Source organism: Sorghum bicolor, chromosome 10, assembly GCF_000003195.3.
Source record: "Sorghum bicolor cultivar BTx623 chromosome 10, Sorghum_bicolor_NCBIv3, whole genome shotgun sequence".
Taxonomy (NCBI): domain Eukaryota; kingdom Viridiplantae; phylum Streptophyta; class Magnoliopsida; order Poales; family Poaceae; genus Sorghum; species Sorghum bicolor.
In genome coordinates, this window is record NC_012879.2 from 7,354,773 (window position 1) to 7,379,242 (window position 24,470).

General features: G+C 40.7%; 3 protein-coding genes across 3 annotated transcripts; 2 read left to right on the top strand and 1 right to left on the bottom strand.

Annotated features, from left to right (window-relative positions):
• LOC8080038 (transcription factor DIVARICATA) lies at positions 12,432-13,810 on the top strand. The gene is made up of 2 exons (XM_002436669.2): positions 12,432-12,909; positions 13,122-13,810. The coding sequence occupies exons 1-2, from the start codon at positions 12,473-12,475 to the stop codon at positions 13,606-13,608; spliced, it is 924 nt and encodes a 307-aa protein (XP_002436714.1). The 5' UTR covers positions 12,432-12,472; the 3' UTR covers positions 13,609-13,810.
• Positions 19,671-20,634, top strand: LOC8080039 (blue copper protein). Its single transcript, XM_002436670.2, has 2 exons — positions 19,671-20,019; positions 20,141-20,634. Exons 1-2 carry the CDS (start codon positions 19,833-19,835, stop codon positions 20,404-20,406), a joined length of 453 nt encoding a protein of 150 aa, XP_002436715.1. The 5' UTR covers positions 19,671-19,832; the 3' UTR covers positions 20,407-20,634.
• Positions 20,808-22,974, bottom strand: LOC8080040 (pentatricopeptide repeat-containing protein At5g18475). Its single transcript, XM_002438012.2, has one exon. It carries the CDS (start codon positions 22,772-22,774, stop codon positions 21,275-21,277), a length of 1,500 nt encoding a protein of 499 aa, XP_002438057.1. The 5' UTR covers positions 22,775-22,974; the 3' UTR covers positions 20,808-21,274.

The window sequence follows — 24,470 nt, forward strand, 5'->3', positions numbered from 1 at the left end:
GCACATGCATTAAGCATTAAATATAGACGAAAGTAAAAACTAATAACACAGTTTAGCTGGAAATCGTGAGACTAATCTTTTGATTCTAATTAGTCTATAATTGGATAATATTTGTCACAAACAAACGAAAGTGCTACAGTACCGAAATCTTTTCGGAACTAAACAAGGCCTAGGCCTTGTTTTGTTCACCTTGAAAATCAAAATCTTTTTAAGATTTTTCGTCACATTGAATCTTACGTCACATGCATGGAGTATTAAATATAGACGAAAATAAAAACTAATTGTACAGTTTAACTGTAAATCACGAGATGAATCTTTTAAGCCTAGTTACTCTATGATTGGATAATGTTTGTCAAATAAAAACGAAAATGCTACAGTTTCGAAAACTTTTCAGTTTTCGGAACTAAACAAGGCCTTAGCCAATATTTTTTTTAAGATAGTGCGAACTGAGCTAACTCATTTAGTTTATCATGGGTTAGTGAAATGTACTACCGGTGGATTCTCATACGGGTTCATCTTTCAAATTAACTTTTAGAGTGATCATTTAGGCCCCTTCAACTTTTCAGGTGGTTCATTCAAAGTTTATATTGTCAAATATTTGTTTTATATATTTATAGATTTTGATATTTAATTTTTTGAGTTTTTCATATAATATTGAACAAAGACGCATCCTAGGTCGAAGATGTACTATCTTAGTAGATTTAAAACTTTATAATCAATATTGTTTTCATTTAAGCTTATTTAGTAGCTAAAATATTCAATACTCTTTCCATATTAGGAAATAAAGTTGTTTTTATAAGGTTTTGGTCAGACATTAAAAATATAGATTATGAATTACTTTTAAGTTGTTGAGTTTGGAATATGAATAGATTTATCTTGAAAAATACTTTTAAAAATATAAATATATTATTTTCAATAAATATTTTTATAAAAATAAGATGTCAAAAAGTTATACTTTAGAGATCTTATAGCTGTTTAAAACGATTTTAATTTTGAGTATGGAGGGATATGTGATTATAAAATGTTTATACGTAACAATAACATCTTATATATAATCATAATTGAGTGTGCAGTATAGTAATATGAAGGTGTTGTGTAAGTTGAAGGTTGAGGATTAACATCTACTCCTATTCTCTTTTTTGGTTTTTTTATGTTTATTGTAAATGATATGATGGACCAACAAACACGTAGCATGATGGGCCCAGTAGGATGGGCCTTACACGTGACACTAATTTAGACCATTTTTCTATTTTTTTGAAGTTACATAAAATAATTTATAAATCTTCTATATGAAGTTGAATAAAGCCAAACTTTATATTAAAACTGCATCTATCCACTCAATCTATGACTATTTAGTTGAAAATATTTTGATTTAAAACCATTTGTTTTCTGAAATATTGTTTTAAGTTTAGATATTTTAAAATTTTATGTTTTCGAAAAGCCTTAAATTTTCATATGGTTCATACCAAATTTAGAGGCCGACCTATTCTACTATTCTGTTGTTGATATGTTTTTATTTGAAGTTGCTTGGAGTCTTGAATATTTATTTAAATTTATATATTTTGAGATTAAAGTTTTTGATATTTTCAAACAATCTCGGATCAAGACACATCCTGTAGTAAAGTTGTATTGCTAATTTAAAACTTTTATAGCTAAAAGATTTTTTATTTGAGTTCACTAGTAGTCAAAATATACAATATAATATTACAAAATGCTCATATAAATTTATAGCATCATATATATACTGAAAAGTGAGTACGTATTGAAGTGGTTGCAAGACAGTGTGTGACCTAATGTGGTGATTTCAGTCTTGAGAGACTTACTTTTTTTGTGTGTTTTTTAGAAACTTTTATTAGGAAAGATAGACATTTTAACACTTTTGTATTTCTAAATGGTTTAATGACAAACACGTGTTCATTATAGTTTGAAAATAGAGGGTTAGCCATTAGTGTTTGGTCGAAGTCATGTTCGTTACGGTTCGAAAATAAAGCGTCACACATGAGCAATGCGAGTGGCGTGTGTGATCTACGATGATATCATGAGGTGTTTAATGACAATATTTATAATGACAACATAGTTTGTCATAAATAGTCAGCGTCCAAGGCCCCTCACCAATGATTCATGGAGAAACCAAAATTTTTGTCATTACTATGCATTGTTTTTTGAAATGATTTTGATTTTTAAGTAAAAATCCATCACTGATATGCACATTTCTACTATGATAAGTGTGCTTTCCTTTATTGAACCATGACTAGTGTACCTTGAGTCTAAAGTAGTTTGGTTTTTTTGTTAAATTGAGCAAACTTTTATGAATAGGTAGATTTATGTGTAACATGGACACTAATTAAGTACATTCACATTTCAATCTACATATGCTAAATTTAGGAATATCATTGCATGGACATATTCCTTTCGAAGATAGACATAACTAGTTCACTTATTGTATTTCTACTATTGGTTTGTGAGCTTGTCGAACCCAAGGTGAAATGAAAGTAAAAAAATACGAGGATAAAATTGCTTTTGAATATTTAAGATACTAAGTTACTGAGGTTAACTTTAATTCTTGCTCTTTTGTGTCAACAATTATTATGAGCACTTATAGCCTTTGAAAGAAAGATCACTAGTGGTTTGCGACTAATCAACAAAGAGTCATCTATGACACAATTAAAAACATTTGTTACCAAATTATTTAGTGAAATATATCTTGCATGCATATATAAATCATGAAGGTCTGAAGAAAACATGCAATTCATATCTTCTCAAATCATTCGAAACAACTCAAGAAAACAAGGATGACCAAACCATGACACAATGACCTAGTTGTATACTCTCAATTAATAAAATTACTTACACAGACATTCATTTGGTACATCTGTACCAAATATAAAACTCTTATGTACCATATCACAAGAAAAGATTGCATACATTACAAGATTCAAAATGTTCATGATCATTTATGTTGTAGTAAATGTTCATGATCATTTATGTTGCAGTAGCTCGTCAAGATATTTGAATAGACATATCACACATTTGAGATGAAGCATTGCAATCATTAGACTTCTTCATTGAAGATATAGTCAAATAATAGTAGCTAAATCAAATGCTGGTACCATTCTATCCTGTGTGCCTAGGAATGATTTTAGTGGCGGTATGGCCATGCATGACCACACATGTCAACCCGTCAATGGCAACATACATGGGCGCACATGGATCTACCTTGAATCCTCACTTCCATAATCAAAAGACTGCACTAGTGTTTCTCTACCTTTTCTACTCTCAAGTTTGTGCTCTACATAGGAAAACTATTGGCGTTGGTATAACACTCCAGAATTTTTAATTTTGGATTGTTATTATAAAACACTAAATAAAATGAATGATTTTTTTTAATATATGGATAAATTTGCCGATAATAGTTTAGATTTTCATATATTTTTATCGAAGAAAAATGGTGCTTTCCAAATATTTTGGAATTAACTAGACGAGCTTTAGTTGATGTGATGCTTGCTTATTACTTGAGTTTATTATTTTTATGTGTGCTAAGATTTTAAAAACACGTTTAGACGTCGTCCGATGCTTCCCGAGAATTTTTTCGGACCTTTTCAAGACTTTTCCCCATTTTTCTAAAATAAAAATCTAATTTTTGGATGCTCTGTTCTTTTCCATAGACACTAAAAACTTTATTTGGATTGATCAACTCTCAATATATCTCTAAAAGTTTTCCTTTAATTTTTAGAATTTTGGAAATATTTTTCAGGGATTTAAAATGATTTCAGCTTTTCTGGAATTATTTTTCAACTGAAAATGATTTTTATAAAATCCCGAAATTAAGAAATTTCGAAAAGTCTCCAAACTCTAGACCTATATATATGCCGGTGTTCCTCTCGTCACGCTGATTGCAGATCTAAAAACGTCATCCCGAGCCGCCACCTGTAGCTCCCTCCATCCCTCGCCGAAGTTCGCAAAAGCTAGGTTTCCGGCGAACTCTCCGATGAGCTTTTCCGGCAAAACCATCGCGTTCCGGTATCAACTAGTACCACCAAGAGGTAGCCCTCGTCGTTCTCTTCGCCGTGGTATACTTGTTTATACAAATCCATCACCGTTTGACGTGATTCCCATCTCATCTTCCTTATCTCCGGCGAGGTTCCACCATGGCTGAACTTTCTGTTTTCTTCTTCCGGCCAACCTCGCTGTCCTTTCTCCTCCAGGCCCGCGGTGGCCACCCACGCGATCTCACCTCGCCCAGCGCCCTTCCTCGGCCTCCCCTTAGTGTGCGCCTGCAGCATGGGCAGTAGCGTCGCCGGCATTTTTGCCATGGCCGACGACCACTTTTGGCGAGCTGAGCACCTCACCCCGGCCCCACGCGTGGGACCGCGCCACGCCCTTGCTATCCGGCCGAGCCGCTCAGGCTCCTGGCCGAGGCCCCTCCCCTGCGTGCGAGCTGCAGCTGCAACAAATTTTCCTCCATGGCCAGAACACGTTCGAGAGGATGCAGACGACCCAAGGTACAAGATGCACTTATTTACGGTTTTGCCACTGTTCGTTAAATCACCATCTTTCCATCGTTTTAATTCCGATTCAAGTCATTCTTTTTGCGATAGATTCATGTCCTACGCAGTAGTATAAACGTGTAATATATAACTTATTAATAGATTTATTTATTTAAATACAATTTGTTTACTATTTATTTAATGGCTTTCTAATGAAAACTAATCAAGGATTATAATTCCGTATTTATTATGTTGCGACCGTGCCGACGTTACCATGTTATGTGTTTAAAAATTTAATTATATGAATTTGGTGAATGATTAGTGAATGCCCTTTACTTAGGTTTATAGTTTCAACCTTTACAAATAAATAAATGCTAACCCGATTAATATTAGCTTAAATGTTTCTTAAGTACAATTTATTTAGATAAACTTGAAACATATAATTAATTTGTGTTAATATTTAACTATTGTTCTTTTAAATTAAAAGCAATAAAGGTTTATATACTGGTCTTTCATAAATTAATTATAATATGATTAATATCAACTTAAATGGTTCTTTATTAGTTATAACTTGTTTAATAAATGCGACGCATGTTAGGATTTGATTAGTTGCTCTCACTTGCTTTATGTTTCTAAAATTACAAAGACGTAAATGGCTTAAATGATATATAACCATCTACAATTAAAATATAACTAAAATTTAACTCCGGCTTTTATAATTCAACACAATTTGGCTAATCTAATTACGATAGTTCTATTAAATGTCTGTCATATTATTTCATCTAATAAAATACGACCAACGTATAGTCTGTCTTCTCTCTGTTTTTTGCAAGCCCCAATAGTTGTGTCTGTTTAACGATAGCTCCGTTCTCAATCGTTCTTGTGTTGTCACGATTATAACATTAAGCCGTGTCGTTTATTGCGCTCTTCTTTTTCAAAGCTTTTATTTTGATTGATGCTTGTTCTTAGTCGTGATTGTTTGTTTGTCTATTTGTGTTGCTTGGTTGCTACGAGTAGAAGAAGCGTGGTTCGTCAACAGTGAAGATCAGGAGCTGAGGACCGACAGTCGAAGCAGAAGATAGATATCAGAGGATAGAAGCCAAAGAATTCTGAGCAGTTATACACTGGGAATAAAGGCAAGTGCAGACACCATTTGATCATTTTGAACCTACTAATTAATGTCATTTACTTTATATGCATGTGTCCAATGAATGCAAACCCTAAGGACATGACTAGCTTTACTTATTATTACTTGCTCACCTGGGTTATGTATATGGGTAGTCTAGGCTATACTAGGTGTGCTTAGCTGCTCTACTCATCTTATACACATGCTTAAACAAGAATTACTCTCTACTTAACTTGATGCTTAAACTGTGCTGAACCTTTGGTCACTGCGGTGGTGGCGATGTTGGATGCTTACGAGCATCGTGATGATGGTGGCGACAGGGGGAGCGGGTACTGTTGGTGGTTCGGTTTGCCGGGCGTACCCGTCTCTGCTCTCCGTAAGGACTTAGTCAGGGAGCGGCCTCCTGGGACATACAGTGCAGCTCCAAGCTATATGGCTCTGGCTTGACTAATTAGCAGGACCTCCACTAGTAGGGTGTTACTTTCCGGGTAGGCGTGAGGAAGTAACTTGGGTAATGAATATTAAGTTGTCGGTTGATCGGTACGCCATGGCTATGGGTATCGACTGCCGAGCGCCCCGGTAAAAACTTGCGAGTGGCATCCTATTAGTTGGACCCTGTGAAAGGTCTCGTAGTGAGACCCTGCCTGCTCACCTTGGCAGTGTTTTGGGGAGTCAAGACCCCGGGCAAATGGGAATCACGACTTGGAGTGAACGTGCACACCTCTGCAGAGTGTAAAACTGATATATCAGCCGTGCTCACGGTCACGAGCGGCCTAGACCCTCACTTGATGAGCAAATTGGATTCACTGGATACTTGGAGATGGAACTTGGTGAGGTTGCTACCTCGTGTTTTGGCGGAATGGTTATTCCGCGTTGGCAGGATTGCTATCCTGTGTTAATAATTGGGGTTAATCCCTAGAATACTACAATTATTAGGATAGTCATTTAAAAGATGCTAATTACTACTTGCACTAATTAAGGGTTGGGTTTATGCTACTCATAATTAGTAATAGGTTGTTCTAATAATAGTCATAATTAAAAGTGATCAACTAAAATGCTACCGCAGTCAAACCAAGTCAGCTTTACCTTGTTTTAAGCCTTGCATGTCATTACTTTCCGTCTGTGCTTGCTGAGTTCGACATGAACTCACCCTTGCTATTTCCCCCACACCCCAGTGTATAGTAAAGTGCTGCTCAGAAGGACATAAATGCTATGGAGTTTTCTAGAAACTTATGAGAAGTGCTTGGCGTACGGAGCCCCCAGTCAACCGTCCCTGAGAAGAATGGAGGCTAAGAAGTTTAGCTACTCTTTCCGCGTACTCTGATGTTTGTAAGTGATAATATAAATATGTTTTCCGCTATATATAACATTGTTTTCTGATATTTCTATTCTTTTGTTGTATGTGTGGACTTCCTGGGCACACATATGACGACTCTGGTCTTATTTTAAAAGCCAGGGTGTGACAGGAATGGTATCAGAGCAATGTTGACTGTAGGACGTATGCCTAGATAGCACTGGTCGATTTCTAAAGCTTATTTTAATATAAAACTATTTTCTCATCCCTTGGCTCTTTGACTCTGACTATTTTCTCATCCTTGTCATGTTGTATCCCCTCCTTGAATAGCTTCCTTTGAGCTATTTCTATTAATCTCCTTGGCTTTTGTTTAGTTATTTTACTTAAGTTTTCAAAACTTATTTTATTCCAAAATTCGATGGCCCTTCATCATCTCAGACTTACCTTTTAGGATGACCACCATTATTGAAGAAGCACGTGTAGTTCGATGATGTATTGCATGCTTGTCTTGTTTGTTGTGTTGCTTGTGTGTTGTCCTTGTTCTCATGTTTTGAAGGAGGCTCAGAATATGACTTCTCGAGGCTTAGGTTGATCTATGTTAAGTGGGGTAGCGTCCGCTACCATCATATATCTCAAGTATCCCCAGTTTCAAGACACGAAGAACTAAAGATCAATCTTTATCTTTCATCTCTATTATTTTTGTCATCAATTTTTATCTTTCTTGTCAATCTCTCTTTATCATTTTAGATATCGTTCTTCATCTCTCTTATCACCCTTTGCGATCTTTGATGGTTATTGCATTTCATAAAATCTCAAAACAATCTTAAAGAACAACCTTTATCCTTCCTACCAACCCCTGTCAGTCTACGATCCTTTCATCATCTCACACCAAAGATCTTGAAATAACTTGGAAGATTAATCTCCGTCTTCTCTGTCAAGCTTGGCTAATTCTCAATCTTTTTATCCTAAATCCCATAAATCTTGAATGAAGAAAATTATGAGCACTAAAAGATCTATCTTTATCTTTTATACCATGTTTTGCTAGTCCTAGCTCCTTGTCTTTACACCTCATAATGTGAAGACCCGATGATCCATCTTTATCTATTTTTTAACATCATTATATCTTTATTTCCGATATATGTTGACCTTCAATCCTTTGACCACATGTCATAAAGCACGACAAGAATCATGGAGATCAATCCTTATCTTTATTAAAATCTTTAATCCTTTCATCAATCAATCATTAACATCCTTCTCAACTTTTGGTAGTCTTTAGTTCTTTCATCACATCTCTTGTAAATCTTGAAATCAAGGAAATGGTGAGCGCCATAGAATCATTTTTGTCATTTCTCTATCATCCCTTGTCAATTTTTTATCCTTTTATCATATCTCATAAAAAAAAATTTCTCACACTCAACTTTGATGATCTACTTCATCTATCTTCCAAGTCTTTCTAAATCTCGGGACGAGATTTATGTTAAGTGGGGTAGATCTATAACACTCCAAAATTTTTAATTTTGGATTGTTATTATAAAACACTAAATAAAATGAATGATTTTTTTTAATATATGGATAAATTTGCCGATAATAGTTTAGATTTTCATATATTTTTATCGAAGAAAAATGGTGCTTTCCAAATATTTTGGAATTAACTAGACGAGCTTTAGTTGATGTGATGCTTGCTTATTACTTGAGTTTATTATTTTTATGTGTGCTAAGATTTTAAAAACACGTTTAGACGTCGTCCGATGCTTCCCGAGAATTTTTTCGGACCTTTTCAAGACTTTTCCCCATTTTTCTAAAATAAAAATCTAATTTTTGGATGCTCTGTTCTTTTCCATAGACACTAAAAACTTTATTTGGATTGATCAACTCTCAATATATCTCTAAAAGTTTTCCTTTAATTTTTAGAATTTTGGAAATATTTTTCAGGGATTTAAAATGATTTCAGCTTTTCTGGAATTATTTTTCAACTGAAAATGATTTTTATAAAATCCCGAAATTAAGAAATTTCGAAAAGTCTCCAAACTCTAGACCTATATATATGCCGGTGTTCCTCTCGTCACGCTGATCGCAGATCTAAAAACGTCATCCCGAGCCGCCACCTGTAGCTCCCTCCATCCCTCGCCGAAGTTCGCAAAAGCTAGGTTTCCGGCGAACTCTCCGATGAGCTTTTCCGGCAAAACCATCGCGTTCCGGTATCAACTAGTACCACCAAGAGGTAGCCCTCGTCGTTCTCTTCGCCGTGGTATACTTGTTTATACAAATCCATCACCGTTTGACGTGATTCCCATCTCATCTTCCTTATCTCCGGCGAGGTTCCACCATGGCTGAACTTTCTGTTTTCTTCTTCCGGCCAACCTCGCTGTCCTTTCTCCTCCAGGCCCGCGGTGGCCACCCACGCGATCTCACCTCGCCCAGCGCCCTTCCTCGGCCTCCCCTTAGTGTGCGCCTGCAGCATGGGCAGTAGCGTCGCCGGCATTTTTGCCATGGCCGACGACCACTTTTGGCGAGCTGAGCACCTCACCCCGGCCCCACGCGTGGGACCGCGCCACGCCCTTGCTATCCGGCCGAGCCGCTCAGGCTCCTGGCCGAGGCCCCTCCCCTGCGTGCGAGCTGCAGCTGCAACAAATTTTCCTCCATGGCCAGAACACGTTCGAGAGGATGCAGACGACCCAAGGTACAAGATGCACTTATTTACGGTTTTGCCACTGTTCGTTAAATCACCATCTTTCCATCGTTTTAATTCCGATTCAAGTCATTCTTTTTGCGATAGATTCATGTCCTACGCAGTAGTATAAACGTGTAATATATAACTTATTAATAGATTTATTTATTTAAATACAATTTGTTTACTATTTATTTAATGGCTTTCTAATGAAAACTAATCAAGGATTATAATTCCGTATTTATTATGTTGCGACCGTGCCGACGTTACCATGTTATGTGTTTAAAAATTTAATTATATGAATTTGGTGAATGATTAGTGAATGCCCTTTACTTAGGTTTATAGTTTCAACCTTTACAAATAAATAAATGCTAACCCGATTAATATTAGCTTAAATGTTTCTTAAGTACAATTTATTTAGATAAACTTGAAACATATAATTAATTTGTGTTAATATTTAACTATTGTTCTTTTAAATTAAAAGCAATAAAGGTTTATATACTGGTCTTTCATAAATTAATTATAATATGATTAATATCAACTTAAATGGTTCTTTATTAGTTATAACTTGTTTAATAAATGCGACGCATGTTAGGATTTGATTAGTTGCTCTCACTTGCTTTATGTTTCTAAAATTACAAAGACGTAAATGGCTTAAATGATATATAACCATCTACAATTAAAATATAACTAAAATTTAACTCCGGCTTTTATAATTCAACACAATTTGGCTAATCTAATTACGATAGTTCTATTAAATGTCTGTCATATTATTTCATCTAATAAAATACGACCAACGTATAGTCTGTCTTCTCTCTGTTTTTTGCAAGCCCCAATAGTTGTGTCTGTTTAACGATAGCTCCGTTCTCAATCGTTTTTGTGTTGTCACGATTATAACATTAAGCCGTGTCGTTTATTGCGCTCTTCTTTTTCAAAGCTTTTATTTTGATTGATGCTTGTTCTTAGTCGTGATTGTTTGTTTGTCTATTTGTGTTGCTTGGTTGCTACGAGTAGAAGAAGCGTGGTTCGTCAACAGTGAAGATCAGGAGCTGAGGACCGACAGTCGAAGCAGAAGATAGATATCAGAGGATAGAAGCCAAAGAATTCTGAGCAGTTATACACTGGGAATAAAGGCAAGTGCAGACACCATTTGATCATTTTGAACCTACTAATTAATGTCATTTACTTTATATGCATGTGTCCAATGAATGCAAACCCTAAGGACATGACTAGCTTTACTTATTATTACTTGCTCACCTGGGTTATGTATATGGGTAGTCTAGGCTATACTAGGTGTGCTTAGCTGCTCTACTCATCTTATACACATGCTTAAACAAGAATTACTCTCTACTTAACTTGATGCTTAAACTGTGCTGAACCTTTGGTCACTGCGGTGGTGGCGATGTTGGATGCTTACGAGCATCGTGATGATGGTGGCGACAGGGGGAGCGGGTACTGTTGGTGGTTCGGTTTGCCGGGCGTACCCGTCTCTGCTCTCCGTAAGGACTTAGTCAGGGAGCGGCCTCCTGGGACATACAGTGCAGCTCCAAGCTATATGGCTCTGGCTTGACTAATTAGCAGGACCTCCACTAGTAGGGTGTTACTTTCCGGGTAGGCGTGAGGAAGTAACTTGGGTAATGAATATTAAGTTGTCGGTTGATCGGTACGCCATGGCTATGGGTATCGACTGCCGAGCGCCCCGGTAAAAACTTGCGAGTGGCATCCTATTAGTTGGACCCTGTGAAAGGTCTCGTAGTGAGACCCTGCCTGCTCACCTTGGCAGTGTTTTGGGGAGTCATGACCCCGGGCAAATGGGAATCACGACTTGGAGTGAACGTGCACACCTCTGCAGAGTGTAAAACTGATATATCAGCCGTGCTCACGGTCACGAGCGGCCTAGACCCTCACTTGATGAGCAAATTGGATTCACTGGATACTTGGAGATGGAACTTGGTGAGGTTGCTACCTCGTGTTTTGGCGGAATGGCTATTCCGCGTTGGCAGGATTGCTATCCTGTGTTAATAATTGGGGTTAATCCCTAGAATACTACAATTATTAGGATAGTCATTTAAAAGATGCTAATTACTACTTGCACTAATTAAGGGTTGGGTTTATGCTACTCATAATTAGTAATAGGTTGTTCTAATAATAGTCATAATTAAAAGTGATCAACTAAAATGCTACCGCAGTCAAACCAAGTCAGCTTTACCTTGTTTTAAGCCTTGCATGTCATTACTTTCCGTCTGTGCTTGCTGAGTTCGACATGAACTCACCCTTGCTATTTCCCCCACACCCCAGTGTATAGTAAAGTGCTGCTCAGAAGGACATAAATGCTATGGAGTTTTCTAGAAACTTATGAGAAGTGCTTGGCGTACGGAGCCCCCAGTCAACCGTCCCTGAGAAGAATGGAGGCTAAGAAGTTTAGCTACTCTTTCCGCGTACTCTGATGTTTGTAAGTGATAATATAAATATGTTTTCCGCTATATATAACATTGTTTTCTGATATTTCTATTCTTTTGTTGTATGTGTGGACTTCCTGGGCACACATATGACGACTCTGGTCTTATTTTAAAAGCCAGGGTGTGACAGTTGGCAAGTTGACAATGTGTATATAGAGCTTATAGCTAATTTCTAGCACTAAATATTAATGCATTTAAGAAAAAAAGTCACACAAATAGAGATATACTATATATATAGGGTGTATAATATTCTTGGACTTTGTTATCAAAATCTCAATCTTGCCTTCATATCAAAGTAAATTGTCTAATTAATCAAAACTAGGACAAAAAGATTCACATGAGGCCTATAAATACCAGCCTTGGTGTTTTCCAATCTCCACAACCCAACAACCCTCGTTCTTAGCTCAAACTACCAATTGTTGTGTAGTAATCAACCACATGGATCCCAAGTTCAAGGGAGAGTGGAGTGCCTCCGAGATCAAGATGGTGAAATCTCTCATTGCAAGGGACAACACCAATGACAATTGCGCTAGTGATATGAACAAGAAGCAGAATCAAATTGTGGATGAGCTCCAGGCAATGTTTCGAAGCAAGGAGAAGCATCAGGTAACCAACTTGTACACTGATGTCAAGGTGGAGATGACACAAATATTGCAGAGTGGCAACCAGCAAGTGGAAGGAAGTAGCAACCTCATGAATCAACCCTTTGGGGTATTTGTGGATGATCCATCCATGGGTAACATGGAAGCATTTGATGGTTATAAAAAAGTGGAGATGTTTCGCATGAGGAATGTGAAGGAGACTCCACAAAGGAAGCCCACTCCTCGGAAGGAGAGCCAACACACTAGGAGGTTTTGGACCATAGATGAGCATAGGTTAGTTATTTGCTAGATCCTTAAAGCATCTCATATATATATATTTAATGCTTGTCACATTAAGTTTTAGTACCCATATTGACCATAAGTTATGAGGTATTATTATGATGAGGTGTTTATATATTATTTTCATTTTACTAATCTTGAATATATATGGAAATGGAATATAAGTTTCTATCTAATTAGTTCACTCAAACTCTATCTCATTATAGGCAATTCCTTCGTGGTCTACATGTGTACGGTCGCGGAAATTGGAAGAACATCTCTAGGGACTTTGTTACCACCAAGACCCCAGTGCAGGTTTCTAGCCATGCTCAAAAGTACTTCCTTAGGAAAGAAAATGGCACCAAGAAACAACGTTATAGCATCAATGACATTAGACTTTATGATTTTGAGCCCTTGTTGCAGACAAATGCTTCTGCCTGGAAGGGGCCCACCTTTGGTGGAGGTTCCTACAACACAAATCACAATAGCTTTGGTGGACATCCTACTTCCATGAACAATGCCCAAGCTTGGTCACCATTCCTATACCACACTGGCCATGGAAGTAGCAACAATAGCCAGATAGCCACCTTGGCCATTGGCCAGCGACAAGAGCATATGGGAGCTAGTAGTTCTTTAGTGGCTCCGACCATGGAGGTAGATGGGGGCAACTTGGACTGGACTAGTTATAAGTTAGGAGATCTTGATACTCAGTAGATGATGAATGCAGACATGAACTAGGTTTTATACACCATCTAGTATGCCAAGTTGCATGGTGTCCTATTAGTTCATCCTATATAGGTGGGTTAAGCATCATAGTATTCTCTTATGCTTGGTGTATCAGTTGAGTTTGGTGTATGTGTCATGTTTCATTGTGTCACTTTCAAATGTATGTGTCTTGTTTCATTGTGGCACTTTACTTAGTTTGGTGTATCGGTGATGTCAGAATCAATATTACATTGAGCTTATTCATTTATTCTAAGCTATCCATTAGATTTTGTTACTTACCCTATTTTATATTATCTCATTGTTTTCATGGTTGGTTGTGGGACTTATACTCTAATACATATTGATCACTTAGACATTAGACATATTAGAGAAGTAGAAGATGGAAATTTTAGAGACATATATCTATCACTAAGAAGATGAAAGACTCCCATGTACAAACTGATCCTAAACTATGCACACATCTATACATCTTGTTCGTCTAGAGGGTGGCATGCCGCACATTACATTGTTGTACTATTTCACTATGATGTATTCTATGGTTTTGGAATTTTTACATGGAATCAATTGAGATTATGGCATTAAATTTTGAAGTATCTAAATATGACTAGCTAACTCAAACAAGGGATAAATTGATAACAAGATCAAACACGAAGGATATAGATAAATAATCAACACCATAAAGATATGTTATAGTATAAATGGTGAGGAGGACAACAAGACAGGGCTAGGTTCCTCTAGTGACCTTTCCTCAATAAATATTAGAATCCTTTGCTCTATCATGACCAGTGTTCGCCTAAACGCCCTAAACGGCCGATTAAACGGTAAATGGTGGCAAACTGTTTTGTTTAGGGAGTAAACGGGAAATTAAACGGTCAAAAAACGGGGAAAACGGTCTAAACGGCCTACACGGAACGTTTGTAAACGGTATTAAACATGATAAACGGCCGTTTAGGCAAACACCAGGTGAATCTAGTTGAATTTTATATCAACAATTTGTATACTTAAATTTATTATATTTATAAATATATAAAATTGATTTGTTACATGCATAAATATGTATATTTAATTCTTCTAACATGCATAAACATATATACATAATAAAATAAATGGTTTTTAGTTGCATAAATATGTATAAATGATAGAATGATTGATTTTACATTATAAAATATGCACATTTTTGTAATATTGTGTAAAACTGTTTAGACCGTTTTAATCCATTTAAATACCGTCTAAACAGTTTAAACGCTAAACGAAGGGTGACCGACTGTTTACCGTTTAGCGTTTAGGATAACATTGATCATGACATGTTGGAATCCAAGAACATAAATGCCAAATATGAACTGTAAGCAAGAGAGAAGGGGATCGGACAACCCCTCAAGTGGTCGCAAGATGACCCCCCTTGCTCTCCTCTATAAATACCACTACAAGGAGCTCAAGTAACACCCAAAATCAGGCGCTATGACAGACGTTATAGGTAATCACCGCCGACCCGCATGGCAAGGCATGGAGGCTCTCCTCGAGGTTTGCACCCATGTGTGACACCACATTGACGATGATGAGTGCCACATTTTGTAGCATGTCAAGTTCAACACGACGCTCCTCCACGTGGATCACTCATTATGCGCCAATTTTTAAATTTATTTTTTTAATATAAACCTTAATATTTACCTTATGTAGGTAGGTCCCAGTTCACCTAGACATGGGTTCAATTCCCATACGCCATAATTTATGCTTAATTTTTAAATTTATTTTTTTAAATATAAACCTTAATATTTACCTTATGTAGGTGGGTACCAGTTCACCTAGACATGGCTGTGCCAAAATACTTTTTAAAATAATTTTAAATTTATATCATCTTCACATCTTACCAATTTTTGTGCCAAAATATATATTTGAAAGATTTTTAATTCATGACAATCATATCTCATCAAATTTGTTATGAGCTATTGTCACAAAGTTTAGAAAAAATGATTTTAAATCTATGACAATCACATTTTATCAATTTTGTCATTAACTATTGTCATAAAGATTAAGAAAGGCACATGGTGACTATTGTTTATGACTAAATCATAACTTTGTCACATATACTTATCAGCCAAAGAAAAATTGTCATAAACACATTACTTTCATGACTAAAAGATGCTTTGTCATGTGAAAATTGTCATAGAAGGCCCAATCTCTTGTAGTGAAGGCGGGCCACTTTCCCTCCAGTTCATGTGTAGTCTCCAACTCACCCTAGACGTTGACCAACTGCTCTTGGACACCTAAAAAGACCAACAAGATTGTCACACACTCAAGCCTAGTGTCACACTAAATGCAAAAAAAATGAGAAGAGACCAATGCTTAACAATGACCTACACTTGGGCTTCAGCGGCTGCCGCCTCGCCCGTGGCCATCTCCTAGTCGGTTGTGGCGAGTGCCATCTCTATGGCAGAAAAGCACTGTCGTAGCCGCTCTGACTTCTGCCTCTCAGTCCTCTCCTCGGCCAACTCATCCCTCGGGTGCTCCTCATTTGCCATGGCCCAATCTCGATGATAGAGCAGTAGGATGGGCGTGATATATCATGGTTATGTACCCTTGATTGTTTTTCCGCTTTTATAGAACGATTTACAAATCAGTCTACATGTGTGGTTATCTACGAGTACAATGATCGCCCACCTACACCGCTCTTATCAATACACATATCATACGGTGTACATGCGCGCTATCAGATGAAACAACACTAGTTCTCATAACAATTGGCACTTCGAGTTCCCATGTATGCATGTGTGCAACCCTTTGGTCTGCAAGATATTACGCATCATTAAGTTATAATGCCAGGGAACCTAAACCGCATTGTATGGAATGCTGACTCAGTGTGTGAGTAACGAATGTCCCAACTCTAACACCATCTCACCACTTTCCCCGCAAACCAGCATCTTCCATGATGCGGATGCATAGATCATGGATCTAACTGCTCCTTTGCGCTTCTCCATCTTTAAGGTTGACCTATTTAAGCCAGGACTGGATGCGTCCCTTAGCAATTCACACACTCCTTCCTCCTTAGATACAAACAAAAGATATATATAGATAAAGCTCTTGAACCATCTTTATTTTCTTCATTGCCATAGCGCTCCTTTGCCAACTCCTCTGGTGGCAGTAGCGGCGTTGGGAGAAGGCTTCAAGATTGGGCACTATTGTCATCTAGGCGCAACGAGGGCTGCTCGATCTTGGTGCTAGTGGAAGTTTTGTGATTAAGGGGTTTGTTTACTTGGGCAAGCAAAGGGGTACCAAATGCGCTTTGGTATCCGTGGTTTGGCATTGCTGGGCTTCATTGGGGCTGGGATGTCGTTGGTGGCTCCTATGATGGCTCCAATGAGTGCAGGGCCGCTAGGAAGGTGATATACATCGTCCTATATGTACAGTTGCCACCTTTCTATCCCATGCAACCCTGCTATAGCTGGAGCAGCAGCAACGACGGTGGCGCTTTTCTCCCATGCCTCCTCTTTTTGCCTCTCTCGACCATGAGAGGTGTAACAAAGAAGGTAAAGCGGACAATGCTAGGTACACCCTTTACTTTCTAGGAGGTAATATCTCAAATAAATCTAAGCCGCTGATTTTTCAGATTTTATAAATTACTTAATAAATTAAATAATATAGAAAAACAAAAAACTTCCTCCGCATGCCCCTAATGACGGGAGGGGCAAATCATACATGTCTCCCAAAATAGAAACGTCTATCCGTCCCCTAATCACATTATTTCCCTCATACAAAAATGTCATTTTTCTATTGCATATAGTATGCATCGTGTAAGGTCAGAATAGTTCAATATTTATGTGTTTTTCTTTTTTTATATGATCGATAACCAGGCTCAAACCGTTTGTATGATGGGAAAATTTATGGCACTGTGCAAATACTAAGCAGGAAAGTGTCAAGTCAAAACATTTTATTCTTCTTCCATGTCTATGAGCACTATAGAAATATTAAAAGAGATTATTCCCTCGGTCAAGAAAAAAAATATTGTCACTTCTTGAAGAGTTAAATTGTTTTGCACATATATTTATAGAGCATTTGCCTCCCATGGATTTGTAAGGGATGTAACGGTCTTTAGTGTTGGTCCCTTGGATTATTTTTCACGTATCATCCTAATCATTCCTCGTAGTCATACATGGGACAGCATGCACCAGTCTCACAAGCAAGCAAGCAAAATGGTGGCCAGCGAGCCAGCCTGAAGGCTGAAATACAGCGGGTGGTGGTGTGCACTCTATGCTACCGTATTACCCGCTTTCGGAATGGCCGGTCCCGAAAGATAGTTGCAGTCTAACAATGTACGTATACTGTGTGTTATTATATATATGGAGTCATGCACACGCTACGAGATCATTGAGCTCCGCACATTTTAGCCTTGTCTTGAAAGCCACGTACTGCACCACCCAAACGCGCTTGTGTGCGGACGACATCGCCTACGCGAACCGAACACTGTGCGTAGTGCAGCGCAGTGCAGTTTCATGTGGGTGTAAGCAGGTGACCTCTGACGATCTCGCATGTGAAACGATCGAAAAACACTCGAATACAACAGCTCACTCGATCATGATGCGCGCGGTACACTTTCCTAGCTAGTACTACCACGTGATGCTACGCTACGCTCTGTTTGGTAAATGATATTTTTTTGTCATATCTTATCAGCTAAACGAACAGTGCTCGATAGGTGACGGTGGCGTGACGCCGAGAGTGCGCGCTGTTCTTCAGGCAGTTTTCGCGTCGCTAACGCTAGAAGCAACCCTGTGATCTCCCTTAACGCTGTGATTGTTGGAACGTGCACGCATTACGGACCGTCAAATGAAAACCCGTGTCTGCGGCATCCCAAAGCTAAACATATCTATGTAGTATCTGAGGAGCACACTGAAGATTCAAAGGTAAGCGATTTTCGGGCACAGCTCCAACAAATGGCAATAAAATGGTCAGATCCCGTACCCAAGACGTCGACGATCGACGAATAATTCTTGACCACAAGCTGACCTATAGCTAGTTTTCTAGCAACCTTTAAGCGTCTGATGGTGGTCGTGATCGACACATGGACTACTAATTACTGAATTACTGAAATTAAGAAGTAGCACTCGCTCTCAGCATGACGTGATCATGAAGCATGCACGGACGACGACGACGACTATACAGGCAATGCAACGTATGTTGCTTCCAGTTAATTACATACGACCGGTCGATCATCGGCCGGCCTAATCATCTCACACCGCCATTATCCTCTACAGTAATGATGCCCAAGAACCCGCACCAAGGGAACACAAAACACACGCACTCGAAACAGCATGCAGTCTTGTCTTCCGCGCGCCTGCTGCGGCGTACGCGAAAAGGCGACGGCGAATAAGAGTATGTTTGGTTGGGTTATTAAAGTTTAACAGGTAATATAATATTTTTATTTTATTTAGCAATTTGTGTTCAATTACGAACTAATTAGGTTTAAAAAAATTTATCTCGTAAATTATTTTCTAACTTTATTTTTATTTTCATAAATAGTCTTATATTTAATATTTTATGTATATATTCATGAGTAAATTTTATTGTACTCGACCAAACAGGCCCTAAGCCTAGGCAGCGTAGTAGTAGTAGTAGACGACGACGACGAGTAGTACGTAGTAGCTACTAGTAGCTAGTAGATGATGCGGAATTCCACCTCCCACCAACCCCCGGGGCGGGCGGCCCAGCGAACACCGCCACTAAGCACGCTCGCTAATGGCGCACCAAGCAGCAATGGCCGCCCGGCCGGGCCGCCTTGACGTGGGGGTGCCGCTTTAACCGAAAACTACGTCGCCGGCCGATCGTGTGATTCGGATCGAACCAACGACGACTTGCCTTGGCACGTCGCCTTTTTCCAGGTCTCTCCGGCCCCGTCCCGGCCCCAAAACGGCGATGGGCGATCGAGCTCGGACCCCTGCCACGCACGGAGCGGTCAACTTTGCGACATCATTACGCGCGCGTCCTGGCTCCTGCCTGAGCCTGATCGATCAAGCAAGTCGCCCCCTGGCTCCTGCCGGCTGCTGCTATATATACCTGCTCGGCGTTGCGCCATGTCATGCCAGCCACAAACAAAGCGTCCAATAATCGGCCGGCTAACAAGTGTACTACGTTGCAGCTAATAACTGGGTGTGTGTTCCTGCAGTACACGTTCGTGCGCGTGTGACACAGAGCGCATTAGAGCTCAGAACTGAGATATACAGATGGAGGCGAGGAGGAGCAGCGCAGCGCTGGTGGGCGTGGCCGTGGTCGCGCTGCTGGTGGTGCTCGTGCCCGAGACGTCCCGCGCGGAGCGGTTCGTCGTCGGCGACGCGGCGCGGTGGACGTGGGGGTACAACTACACGGACTGGGTCATCAAGAAGGGACCCTTCTTCCAGAACGACACCCTGGGTACGTGTATATACATATATCGTCATCAGTACTCTACTACTCTTGCTTGTAAGTTTACTATTATGACATGAATTGCACATAAACGAAGTACGATCCCCTGATGATCACCTGATGCATGCAGTGTTCATGTACGACCCGCCGAACGCGACGGTGCACGCGCACAGCGTCTACCTGATGCGCAACGCCGCGGACTACCAGTCGTGCAACCTCAAGGCGGCCAAGCTGGTGGCCAACGTCATGCAGGGCGCGGGCTCAGGGTTCGAGTTCGTGCTCAAGAAGCGCAAGCAGCACTACTTCGTGTGCGGCGAGCGCGGCGGCATCCACTGCACCATGGGGAACATGAAGTTCGTCGTCAAGCCCAAGAGCTCCGCCTGCCGCGACGACTGACCTCGTCGTCGCCGGCGTTTTCATCGACCCATCGACGCCGATGTGTGTGTGGTCTTTCGCCTTCCTTCTCTGCATGCCACCTTCTGATTCCTCCTGTTCAATTGTTGCGCGTGCTTGTAAGTTATTGTTAATTGGTGGATTTACACAGCGTTGACGTATATTCGTGCTGTCTGATACAGTGGTATTTATGGACCAAAGGTTGGTTGAATAAACTAGTCAGTGTCTTTATTTGTGAGGTGTCAAGTGTGGTTACTCGTTAACTTGTTTAATTTCAAGGGAGAATGTAACGAGAGTTGAGGAACTACAAGTAGTTGCTGCACTAATAAGCTACATGCTTAGAAAATAACATTACATACACCAGAAATTAAACCACAACTTCCCCCCTATTTAAACCAAGAAGCAATCATGGACCATGCCTGTGTTACCTCAAAAAAGGATCCAATTACAATTAGCACTAGGGCCAGATAGTAGTAGAAAAAAAACAGGGAAATATTTTAACTGTCAAAAGAAGTCACGCTCACTTCCTATTAAAATAGGACTCTTTTGGTAGTTGTGGTTTCAGTCCAAACCGGCTCGATCGCCAGCCCTGATGAAGCTTTTTTGTAGCAAAAATGGTTCTGCTGAAGATCACCTTCCCCAGCAGAAGTCTGTTTGCCAGATCCTACGGCGGCACCTCATCCTGGACTACATCTCCAATGACAACTCTTGTTCTGAAAGAGAAGTTTGTGTCAGGCCCTGTGCCCCTGTTGGTTGCTGTCTCCAGTAGGGCCTGGCAGTCTTCTCTTCATTGTGATAAACATCAATTCAATCCTTAGTGCAAATGGGTTCAGATACACTGCTGTGAGTTCCAGTTCCTTTCCTCAAGACCTCAACCTACACCAACCAAGACATCTAGTAGCTCAGTGGATCTCCTTTGCTTTCTCTCCCGGCACATAGTCTCCACAAGCCTCTCCCAACATCTAGCCTCTGGCATGAAGCCTGCATCAGCTAACCCATACAATGCCATCGTAGCATCTGCTATGCGCCCAGCATCACATAGGCCAATCAATAGGTTGTTTGACGCTGCATAGTGAGGTAGAAACCCTCGTCCAAGCATCAATCCCAGCAAGCCAACTGCCTTGTCCATCTCCCCACGGGAGCACAAGCAGTTCATCAAGATCCGATAGCTCGCGACATTCAACTTAACTCCTTCCAGCGGCACGCTCTCAAGCAGGTCCATCGCTTCCACGGTCCGCCCATCTCTACACAGCCCCTCAATCACCAGATTGTATGTGACGACATCAGCCCTACATCCCTTCTGCTTCATCTCCAAAACAAGATTGATGGCCTCATCCACACTTCCATGTCTACAAAGGCAGCCGATCAGTGCAGTGTAGCTCACAGCATCTGGCTCCACGCCAGCATTCCTCATCTCCTCAAACACAGATCTCGCTGCCTCAATGTCCGCTTTCTTACAATGCCCATTAATCAGCGTTGCATAATTGAAGGCATTGGGCTCACAATCGTTCTTCTTCATAAATCCAAAGATTGCACGAGCCTTATCCACCTGCCCCAGTCTACAGAATCCATCGATGATCACATTGTACAACAGCTGATCTGGCACAATGCGGTCCTTCTCGATCATCTCCTCAAATAGCTCAAACGCTTCCATCATCTTACCCCCACGGCAGAGCCCAGCGATCAATGTTGAATAGGTGACCAAGTTTGGCTTCACGTCAGCGCAAGTGTACTCGCGCATTTCGTCGAGCACTTTGAAGGCGGTCTCCAATTCGCCGATTCTGACAAAGTGCTTGATGAGGATGTTGTAGACGCATGTGTTAGGCCTTGGAAGGTACTTGTTCCGAGGGTCACGCAGGTCGGATAGGAGTTCATCGAGGACGCCGTGGCAGCCGCGGGAGGAGACGAGGCGGTCGAGGCAGACGGCGAGCGCCTTGTGTGAGACGCGGCTCGTGCGGAGCAGCGCGGGCAGGAAGCGGAGGAGCGCGAGCGCGTGGTCGGGCGGGAGGAGGCGGACGAGCGGCAGGAACTGCGGCTCCTGGAACCGGCAGGGCTCGGAGGCGGTGCGGCGGAGCACGGCGGCGGCGGCACGCGGGAGCCGCGCGCGCGCGAGGCGGACGAGGAGCGCCGAGAAGGTGGCCGGCGTGTGGGAGAAGCCGCGCTGGGAGGAGGCCGCGTTGAAGAGGTCGAGCGCGCGCTGCGCGGACGGGGAGGACGCGATGAGGCGCGCGAGTTCTGGGTGGTGGAGGTACCGCGGCGGCCGGGTGGGAGGGGGTGGAGGCGCGGGAGGCGGTGGGGAGGGCGGCGCGCCGCGGGCGGGGCTTCGGTACTGCAGTGGGGAGATCCAGGGGAGTGCGGGCGGGGGTTTCATTGTCGATCGGCGGTGGCGTACGGAAGCGCGGTCGGTTTCCGCCGTCTCAGCATTCGCGGCGAGGAGCTGGGGTGGGACAGGTCGGGTAACCGTGAGCCGCTCAGGTGGAGGCGGAGGTGGAGGCGGCCGCTCCAGTCCAGATAGCCGCCGGCGCAATTACCCGCTCAGGTCGTGTGAGGAAGCGGTGAAGTGGAGGAGCATCAGCCGACGGAGGTTGAAGAAGATGCCGATCGCTGTCTACTGTTTTGGGGCCACTGTCTAGACTTGGGCCAAGCCTGATGGATACGTTGGGCCAGGCCAAGTGAAAAATCTACCAACAGGCCTAGCAGGAGCAACGGCGTCAGCGACGGCCCGTGGTCGTTGTGTCCTCCTCCATAGTAGGCCGTGTTTGGTTAATTTTAGTTAGCTAAACTTTAATCACCTTAGTAGTTAAAAGTCTAAAAACTAAAAAAAATTAAAATAGTTTAGTTCCATTAGTCATACAAAAATAGCTAAAATAATTTTAGCTGGTTAAAATTTAGTAAGGGAACCAAACAGACCCTAAGAACACAAAAACTAGAGATAAAAAACTATTCTAAATTTGACGATATCAATATTTGTAGCCCCAAATAATTTTATTATAAACTATACTTAATGTAATTATACTTATTATACATCATATATATATATATATATTGATATATCTCTATATATATTTAGTTAATTCTAAAAAATACGACTCGGAAATTGAGATGTGCTTTAACTTAGGGAGTATATAGAGGTAAAAAAGTACTGTATAGAACTATACGAAGTTGGATAAAATCTTTGGTACAGACAGAAGATAGGATGGGGATGGGCGCAGAAATACAACTACGAGGAAAACGGGTGCAAATGACCGTGCTGTACTCGTGCTTGGATCGGGTAGGGGCAAAATCATCTGAGCACGCGCATGTGGACAGCATGTTCTGTTTGGAGTTTTGAGACTGGACTCTCCTACAGAAATACAAAGTGGGTAGCCAAAAAACCTTTCATGTGGGAGTGGGATGCAATTGGCCATGAACCCATGTACGCATGTATAATCCAATGCCAGTAGCCATGCCCATGCAAGTTTGGTCTTTTCTGGGTCACTGGGACAACCCAAACCTCATCCAAATGAATTAATCCGGATTTACAAGAAATGAAAAAAAGAAACAAAACTGAATGGAGGGATTGGCCCAGAACTGTCTATGATCTAATGATCATACCATACCTAGGCATTGTTTAGATCCAAAGTTTTTGGTTTTTGACATTATAGCACTTTCATTTTTATTTGACAAACATTGTCTAATTATAAGCTTAAAAGATTTATCTCGAAATTTACAGTCAAACCGTGCAATTAGTTTTTATTTTTATCTATATTTAATACTCTATGCATGTGCCGCAAAATTTGATATAACGAGAAATCTTGAAAAGTTTTTGGTTTTCAGGGTGAACTAAATAAGGCCTCACAATTAGACTCAAGTGACGTGCACTCACAATGGTCGAGAGCGGTAGTGGACGCGTAGCCATTACTGTTTCAATGACACGATTATTAGGAAGCTGAACTGACTGTAAGAAGACACCAATTCCCAATCGCGTGCTAACTTATCATTCATCACCGGTTCCAACAATTCTTCTCTTCAGATCATTAACTTTGACTAGCAGTTCATCTCTATGTTCATGCACATCTTATATCCTA